The sequence below is a fragment of the Copidosoma floridanum genome, unplaced genomic scaffold (genome assembly GCF_036245765.1).
Source record: "Copidosoma floridanum isolate Cflo_tuat_1 unplaced genomic scaffold, Cflo_Japanese_pri ptg000005l, whole genome shotgun sequence".
Lineage (NCBI taxonomy): Eukaryota > Metazoa > Arthropoda > Insecta > Hymenoptera > Encyrtidae > Copidosoma > Copidosoma floridanum.
The window spans coordinates 2,895,000-2,905,073 of NW_028321882.1; the positions used below are offsets into that span (position 1 = coordinate 2,895,000).

A 10,074-nucleotide genomic window follows, 5' to 3' on the forward strand; every position below is an offset into this window, starting at 1 on the left:
GAGTGCACTACTGTATTCCTTGATATATAAATGTATCATGGACAATAAGCTTTCTGGTGTCTTAACTTTTTTAAGTACTTATAAACTATTACTTGTTATAAAAGTACGATGAAATCAGTTTTGACATACTTTAAAAAGTATTTAATATTAGTAATACTTTGAAATTACATCCTTGGCAAATTCTTGAACAATTTCTGGGGAAACTTGTGCATTTGCAAGTATTTACTATACTATTAAACAACACCTACAACGAAATATTCAAGTGGAGAGTGCCTTTGTCATTCTTCCTACAAGTACACAATTGTAAGATATTGCACACTATGTCAGCACAAGGTTGCGTTGACCGATTATGATAATAAATTGGAAGCAATATTTATTTTTACATATACACGTAAGCCTACTCCATTTACAATAGTTGAACGTTATGGTCAGTTATATTATCTCAAATAAATGAGCCAAATAAGCCTAAAGATGTCAAGAAAGCTCATCTCAAGATCTGAACATTCTTTGGAGCAAGAACAAGGTAATAAAGATTTACGAAAAAACTCACGATCATCAAAAAAAAAGTGATCTTTGTTGCGCTGGCAGCTGAGGCTGACTTGGTCATGTTGGATGTCTGTCTCTACCACCTCGATCTCATCGACGTTGTTGTCTGAGGCCATCACAACTATTGTCGCTTTTCTAAATCAACTAGGGTACCGCTCGTACAGCTACTCCCTTCTGAAGATTCCAAAAGTACGGGAGCTTGTACAGCTTGACCATTTGGAAGCACCAATAACACATGTTCCTACAACTCAAGTTTTTTCGTCACAACGCACTTACTAACTTAAGTACCCTCCGTATCCTTTAAACTCAACTCGAATTAATACCTACTAGTACTACGCCTAACAATAGGTTGATACAACACATCATTGCCTTATGACAAACTGATTGTTGTGAAGGGACAATAACTATAGTTAACCCCACCTGTGTAGTTATAACACTTATGAGAGTTAAGTCACGGCCGCCTGAGTAGAAATAAAAGTGGGTAGCCCAGCTTAAACGCATGGTCCAAATAGACTAATAGCTAAGGCTCAAGAATGGTCTAAATTTTAACCGACCGCAATTTACACCAATGGATAGAAAATGAAAAGTTGTTAACCGGAAGTACCACTTGCGGCAAGATCAAAATGCAATTTGTACCCCAAAATCGACCATACAAAAAATAGACCCCCTACCCGATCTTATCTATGATACTCATCTCTGATAATAGATAAGGCATTGTAGATAACTTTATAGATACGAATACATCATCTATATTTTTCAAGGTCAATTTTTAAGTACAAGATGCATTTTAATCTGGCCGCAAATAATTCTTCCAGTTAACAAATTTATAATTTCTATTCATTAGTGCAGCTGGTTAATAGAAAAGATTATGTGGCACTTCTATATTTACCACATAACTCTTCACAAGAATGAAATATGACCAAAATATTTTGGATCCTCACGAATTATAAGTTTTCTCGATTCTAATAAAAGTGGCGGCTGGTAAAAATTTTGACCACTTTTTGGCCTCAGCTCTTGGTCTAGAATCAAGCAACCAAACCTGGCCGCACGTGGGTTTGTAATACGGGCATACGGCGCTAACTTGGGCGCAGCTTGGCCTGACTTGACATGGCTTTATCCCAGTAATCACCCACTTTTGTCTACACTGGTATTGTAAGTTTCTATATATATATATTTATGTGTGTGCTGCGCGCATAGAGATATTATAGATAGAGTAGGCAAGCCACCGATTCTTCTGTAAGTGGCAGCGTTAACACGATAAAAAGAGATGCAACATTGAGCTACCTTTCTATCTCTCTCTGTGCTCGCTGCTGATTGGCTACAGATGTTTTACGTATATGTGGTCATAGGCAATCAGTAGCGACCACAGAGAGAGATAGAAAGGTAGCTCGATGTTGCATCTCTTTTTAACGTGTCAACGCTTGCACTTCTAGGCTTGCCTACTCTATCTATAATATCTCTATGGCTGCGCGCGCGTTTATCACACTATATTTGTATGCAAACATAGACATCTCGGTATCATACTAATCTGCAGACAAAAGTGTAATTACTAGTAAGAGAAATGATGCGTAATTATAGCATCAGCAAAATAACCGAATGAAACTATGTAAAATTGCAGTAGATGCGATTTCAAACCTTTTGTCCATTTAAACTAATGCTCCCCATTCATCAAGAACCAAGGTATGGGGCAATAAAAAACAATTTTTTTTTGCTTGTTAACCAAACTAAACTACAGTAAACAGAAAGAATATACCTAACGTATATCACACAATTTTTGCCAGCCAAAACTTACTCGCTGATTTGAAACACAAAATTATTTTTAAAAAAACAACAAGCAAAAAAAAAAAATTTTTTCATCACCCCATATCTCGGTTTTCGATAAATGGGGAGCATTAGCTAAGTAGACAAAAGGTTGGAAATAGTGTCATGCGGTTATTTTGCTAATGCTATAGTTACGCATCATTGCTCTAACTGTTACTGGGCGAAAGTCATGCCAAGTCAGGACAAGCTGTGTCCAAGTCAGCGCCGTATTATGGTATTATACAAACCCACTGGAGGCCGAGCAGGGATGGGTTTTCTACAAAATTTTCAGTATTCTACTGTAGATTCAGAAGAAACTGTCAACAACGTAGAAAACTGTAGAAAACGTAGAAAACGGAATCGAAATATTTTGTTAACCTCAACACGATATATAACTAAAAATAAAGCTTCTCTATTGGACTGTGTACATGCTTGTAAGTTTACTAACTGTAAATTGTTGAGATACAGAGGAAAATGAATCAAGAAAGGTAAACTAAATACGGATAAGGACATGACTAAGAAAAAATACTTGTTTTAAAAGCACCTAAAATCTTATTTTAACAACTAACACGTATCTTACACTCACTTAGTGGACTGAATTTATGTGCATTTACTTGAAATTAAGGTTATGCAGGGTCGAGAACTCCATGTAGAATACTATGTAGAAGAGCCTTAGAATTCTCTACAGTATTTCACGTGTTTTCTACGCTTAGAAAACTTACCTTCTCTACAACCGTTTTTCTACCTAGCCATCCCTGAGACCAAGTCAGGTGCCAAGTTGCGGCCAAGGTAGGGCTTAGTAAAAAATTTTTAGACATTAATGTGCCTATAATTCATAGCTATAATTATAGCTAAAACTACTTATAAAATAGCTATAATAATGTATAAAATTCAGCTATAAATAAAGCTATAAACTACAGCTGTAAATTTTTCACAAATAATGAATAAAAATTAGTTTAAAATCAGATTTTTTCAACATGCATCGATCAGTACAGATGGTATTATCCGTATGATAACAGTAAAATTGGGGACCTAAAGTATTTTTAAATAAGTAGAAAAAAAAAACAAGAAATCATATACGGTTTCAAGTTTCTTAAAAATTGTTTAAAAATACCTTAGGACCTCAGTTTTACTGTTATCACATGGATGATACCGTCCTTACTGATCGATATATGTTGAAAAAAATCTGATTTTAAACTGATTTTTATTCAAAATTTGTGAAAAGATTACAGCTGTAATTTATAGCTATATTTATAGCTGAATTTTATACATTATTACAGCTGTTTTATAGGTAGTTGTATAATTATAGCTATGAATTTTTAACTGAGGCGGCTCGGCAGCCAAACTTGGGCCCAGTTTTCGCCCACTTCCAATTTCTATTTGGACGGTATAGGACAGTGGGTGTAATCCGCAATCGCCGCCAGCAGTTACATATGTAAGACGTGACAACGTTGCGTGGTTGAGGGCACTACTGTCAATTTACTGGTAATGTGATCCGCAATCCCGCCAGCCGTAAAGCAGACAACGTCTGTCTACTTACTCTTTTTCGTGACATTTTTGCTGTGATCCCGCTCAATCCCGCTAGCAGTAAGGCTGTTATTTTCATTTTTTTTTTTTTTTGGCACTTGAAACTATTTTTTTTGGTCTGCGTATTGCTTACGTCGAGCACAATATGATTTTTTTACAATCAGAAATTGTCACGAAAAAGAGCAAGTAGACGGCTGACGTCGTCTGCTTTATAGACCAGACGACGGGGACGAAATAATATGAAAACGTATATTTTCCGGGCGGTAGCAATGTTTCGATTAATTCTTATATATTTTTGCCGAAGAAAACGATTATCGTTACCCGTACTTTGTAAAAGTTGAGCTTCATTTTTTAATTTAACAATTAGTAAAAAAAATTATTTTTTTTTACATTTTCCTTTATATCTCCTTTCCTGTGCATTTTTAGCATTATGCATGTATGTAGTTATTTGTTTCTTACTTAATTGTCTACAAAATCAGATCTGGTGCAATATCCCAAGTGCCATTGTTAACCTGCAAATTGTGTTGTAAGTTGAAAAAGTGCGTTTTTTTAAACATTCAATATCTCAACAATTAAAATACCTAGGAGCTTGAAATTCTCAGAAAATGTTGCTATTACTGATATAAATAACTGCACCAAATTCCAAAACGATCACTTTTTAACTTTTAGAGTTATTAACGATCAAAATTTTTTTCGAAGCTTGATTGCATAATGCACCAAAGTTGCTGTGATCGTCTAATTTTGATCCAACTGGTCTTAAAAATTCAAAGAACTATTTAAATTTAATATCCCGTTTGAATTTTTTTAAAAAGGTAACTAGAACCTATTTTATAGCGATTTGTTTAACACTAGTAGTTTTATACACACGTATAAAACTATATAACTTTTGCAAAAATCAATATTGATGATTCTCGTTTGCACAACTTTAAAGCTGGTATTTTTTAATAAATTTAAAAAAAAAAAGTTGTCCTAGCATACACGGGAGCCGAGATAATTTTTTGTTGTTGAAAAATTCGTGTGGACGTATTATACGTCGTACAGTGGTCAGGTTTGGAGGGATTTAAGTTCAATACTTGTACTTTCAATAATAAAATATATTGTACCTGCAGCGCATCAAATAGTATAAAATGACAATTGTTGAAGTTGACCGTGCGAGAGCCGAGCGCGTTGGCCGACGTGTGCTGCAGAGGTGGGGGGAGCGACTGCGGCGGCGGCGGCTCTCCGAGCGCAGCTCGGCGACAAGACAGCAAGTGGTTTTAAATCATTCATTACCGTTAAAATATCATTTTCTCAGCTTCCTCTGCACGTACAAAAATCCTTTTGAAATGGATTTGGAGTAGCTTGACGATATATTATTGATTGTTATTACTATTTTTATGGGCAATTGAGGTTTTCGTCTTTATCAGTTGGTTAATGCAAAGCAAATATAATGCACTAAAAAAATGCCGTTAAATACAGTTTTTAAACATTATTATTCAAAGTAATGTAAAAATTTTCAAGCACTGTTTCCCTCGTCTCTGTAGTATAATTTAGGAAAATGATTCTTAAACCTTTTTAAAATTAGGCGAGCTGCGTGCTCTCTCATCAACGGTTTTCAACCATGTAGGTGCTTTTGCGTTTACTTGGTCCGAATGAGAATCACGTCACACAATTCATGTCCTCTCGTTTAGTGCTATACAACGTTTTGCTCCGAAATTAATAAGTGTGCGCACAGTGGAAAATAATAATTTTATGGATTAAATAGCATGTGAGTTTTGTAAGCTATACACATTTTTTCAACAACAATACTTTCATTAACCATCGAAAATATATCGTCAAGCTACCCCAAATTGATTTCTAAAGGATTTTTGTACGTGCAGAGGAAGCTGAGAAAATAATATATTTTAACGGGAATGAATGATTTGAAACCACTTGCTGTCATGTCGCCGAGCTGCGCTCGGAGAGCCGCCGCCGCAGCAGTCGCTCCCCCCACCTCTGCAGCACACGTCGGCCGGCGCGCTCGGCTCTCGCACGGTCAACTTCAACAATTGTTATTTTATACTATTTGATGCGCTGCAGGTACAATATATTTTTTTATTGAAAGTACAAGTATTGAACTTAAATCCCTCCAAACCTGACCACTGTACGACGTATACTACGTCCACACGAATTTTTCAACAACAAAAAATTATCTCGGCTCCCGTGCATGCTAGGACAATTTTTTGTTTTTAAATTTATTAAAAAATACCAGCTTCAAAGTTGTGCAAACGAGAATCATCAATATTGATTTTTGCAAAAGTTATATAGTTTTATACGTGTGTATAAAACTACTAGTGTTAAACAAATCGCTATAAAATAGGTTCTAATTACCTTTTTAAAAAAATTCAAACGGGATATTAAACTGAATAGTTTTTTAAATTTTTGAGACCAGTTGGATCAAAATTAGACGATCACAGCAACTTTGGCGCATTTTGCAATCAAGCTTCGAAAAAAATTTTGATCGTTAATAACTCTAAAAGTTAAAAAGCGATCGTTTTGGAATTAGGTGCAGTTATTTATATTAGTAATAGCAACATTTTCTGAGAATTTCAAGCTCTTAGGTATTTTAATTGTTGAGATATTGAATGTTTAAAAAAACTTACTTTTTCAACTTACAACACAATTTGCAGGTTAACAATGGAACTTGGGATATCGCACCAGATCTCATTTTATAGATAATTAAGTAAGAAACAAATAACTACATACATGCATAATGCTAAAAATGCACAGGAAAGGAGATATAAAGGAAAATGAAAAAAAAAATCATTTTTTTTCACAAATTGTTAAATTAAAAAATGAAGCACAACTTTTACAAAGTACGGGTAATGATAATTGTATTCTACGGTAAAAAATACATAAGAATCAATCAAAACATTGCTACCGCCCGGAAAATACAGGCAAAAATCTCCGTCGTCTGGTCTATTACTGCTGGCGGGATTGCGGATCACATTACTAGTAAATCGACAGTAGCGCCCCCAACCACGCAACGTTGTCACGTCTTACATATTTAACTGCTGGCGGTGATTGCGGATTACACCGTACACCCAGTAACAAAATGAAGTTGTGCCACATGGCCACATCCCATGTAGACAAAAAGCTGGGACCAAAGGGTGGTCAAAATCTTAACCAGCCACCACTTTTACCGAAATTGAGGAATTTTATGATCTATAAATATTTAAAATATTTTTGTCATCTTTTATTCTAGTAAAGAGTTTTGTTGGTATTTAAAAAGTGCTATGTAACTTTAGGTTAATAGATAGTAAATAAAAAGTTGTCAATCAAAAGTGACATTTACGGCAAGATTAGAGTTATCTTGTACCCAAAAATCGACCTTAAAAAATATAGACCCCCTTCCGTATCTTATCTTTCATTCGTATTAAAGATGATAGATGAGGCATTGTAGATAATGTTATAAACAAAAATACGATATCTATATTTTTAAGGGTCAATTTTTGGGTACAAGATGCATTTTAATCTTGCCGCAAATAGCATTTTCATGACACTTTTTTATTGTCTTTCTTATAACTTAATTGTGGTTGGTTTATAAAAACCACATGGCACTTGTTAAGTCACAGCAACACTCTCCACCAGAAGAAACAATGACGGAAATATTTCGGATCTCAACTAATCTGAGAACTTCTCAATTCTGGTAGAAGTAGCGGCTAGTTAAAATTTTGACCTCCCTCTGGCCTCAGTTCTTGGTCTAATGATCCCGATCGAAAAGCTTAGATCAGCGATGGCAATGCACTCTGCAAAGGTGTAATGCACCTACACCTTTATGGGGAGGTGTACTGGCATGGGCGAGTATACTCTTTATTCTAGGTGTACATGCATAAAATATATACTGAGTTGCCAACGTAAATGTGTATATAGTCTGTCTTTTGCACTGCTACTAGCATTTTTGTAAACAATTGTGTCACAAGTAAGTCTTTACAAAATATTTTTTGTAAATATTATTACTAATAACTTAAAAACATACTGAAGATAAATTACACGACATTGTTTATTAAAACATTGATGTAATCTAAGTATTAAATGAGTTAACTGTTTCAGATTCATGATGGGAAAAGAACACGATGAGTGGCATGGATTTACCAAAATTAAGGATAACAATAAGATAACTCATGCTAAATGCAATCTTTGTGAAAAACTCTTAAAGAAGCGAGATGCCAAGTCTCTCAAAAGACACAAGTACTTTTTTCTGAATGCTAATCTTGAATATAATCATGCATTTTTTATACATTGATGTAATATCATTGAATTTCAATGGCAAAACATTGTTTTAGTCCATAGTTTCTTCTTAACTCAATTTTATTTCTGTTATTTTGTCTCATACGATGAATGCTCTGCTTTTTCAAGTCTCTCATCGTGCATTTTTGTTTGACAGAGAAATTTGCCAAGGATCATCTAGCGGACAAAAGGATACTTGTCAAAACAATCTTTCCAACGAAGAAGTACTACCCAATCAAAAACTTCAATGCTGAATCAATGCTGAATCAACGTTGATTTCAGCGATACATCAACGCTGAACCAACGTTGATTCCATGAATGATGGAACACTGAAATCAGTCGTAATTTACATTTTTGATTCAACAATGATTCAACGTTGAATAAACACTGATTCAACAGTGAATCAGCGTTGAATCAGTGTTGATTTAAACGTTAATTTAATAATAAAAAAATATAATGCGTATTCAATACAGTTTCACATCAAATAACTGAGCCCCCCTGTTTTGGTGTTACCATACCGACAGTACCTCCATAAACGTCAATATATCTGCCCCAAATGTTACTATACTACTTTGTAATTTTTTTAAATTTAATTTTAACGTTTTGATCGACGCTGAATCAACGCTGATTCAACGTTGAATCAGTGTTGAATCAACAATGCAAATTACGACTGATTTCAATGTTCCGTCATTCATGGAATCAACGTTGATTCAACGTTGGTTCAGCGTTGATTCAACGGTAAAATCAATGTTGATTCAGCATTGATTCAGCATTGAAGTTTTTGATAGAGTACCCATTCAAGAATCAAACAGTCACCTAGATGAAGATGTGTTTGATCCAGACATGCTTTCTGCGGAGCTTTCTATGTCTGGTGATGTTTTACAAGGCTTAGACCTTCCGCTAGTACTTGCTGAAGAAACAGTGGCTGATACTAGTGTGGAATCAAGTTCAGAGGTATATATCAAATAATTTACTGTAGCTTAATTGATTTTTTACCTGACGTGCTTCTTAAAAAAATAATAAACAAAGTTTTTCGATAAATCTTTCACGTCACGTGTTAAATACCATAATAAAAATAATATCCTCGAACAAGTTATTCGTATAATTATGATTGAACTTCACTAGTTCGTTCAATCATCAACTGTATGTTCTTAAAAACGTTATCCAATTTTTTTTAATTGAAAGAAAATATTTCTTTTAAAATAAGTATACTACAACTTTGTAGTTTATAGTGTATTTAAGATCGCAAAATGTGCGTTTTGACAACACACAATGTGAACTATAGGAGCACAGTCTGGGGCATTATAAATATAAACCATATAAGCATGATTTGTCCGAAAGAAAAAACTTGCAGCAGATTTGAAATTATCTGCTGTGTGCATACACCGAAGTGCACATTTCTTGTGCAATTACGCTTACCAGGTTAAAGCAGACTTTTTATTTAGCTGTAAGACAAGGTGATATGATTTTATATAAAATTCATGAATTTTCTCATATAGTGGAAAAATTTTAACTTTAGAAAGTAAAAGAAACCATAAACTTGAATTCTAATATAAATCTATATACAATATTCTTTTGCATGTTTCTATTATAATAATTTTCACACTCTTTCATCTTTGCAAAAGCACATCTTGAATGTAACAAGGTTTCTCAGTCAAAAATTATTTGCTATATTATTAAACCCATAAATTAATTATAGCTGTAATTAACACTATAATGACCGACAATAATAGGTAGTATAATCACCTACAATATAGCTATTAAAATGTGGAAAAAATAGCTATAAATCTAACTATTTTTATAGGTGCTTACACCTAAAAATTTTGCGCAAAATTTTAAAGAACAATTGTTTTAAAGAACAATTAGAGTTATATGTGCTGAGTCAGGATGTGACTTATATTGTAGATAACTTAACTGTATATACATTTTGACTGGTAAGGTTTATAATATTAA

At 34.1% G+C, this 10,074-nt stretch overlaps 1 protein-coding gene across 7 annotated transcripts in view; it reads right to left on the minus strand.

Annotated features, from left to right (window-relative positions):
* Positions 1 to 967, minus strand: part of PIP5K59B (Phosphatidylinositol 4-phosphate 5-kinase 59B) — a 712,665-nt gene extending 711,698 nt beyond the window's left edge. For 5 of the 7 annotated variants that reach the window (XM_089598112.1, XM_089598114.1, XM_089598111.1 and 2 more), the window contains exon 1: positions 551 to 967. In XM_089598112.1, coding sequence (XP_089454238.1) covers positions 551 to 662 — 112 coding nt within the window. In that variant the 5' untranslated portion in view covers positions 663 to 967. The remainder of the gene's footprint in view (positions 1 to 550) is intronic. The other 2 variants (XM_089598110.1, XM_089598109.1) reach the window with 2 other exon arrangements.
* Between the last annotated feature and the right edge of the window lie 9,107 nt (positions 968 to 10,074).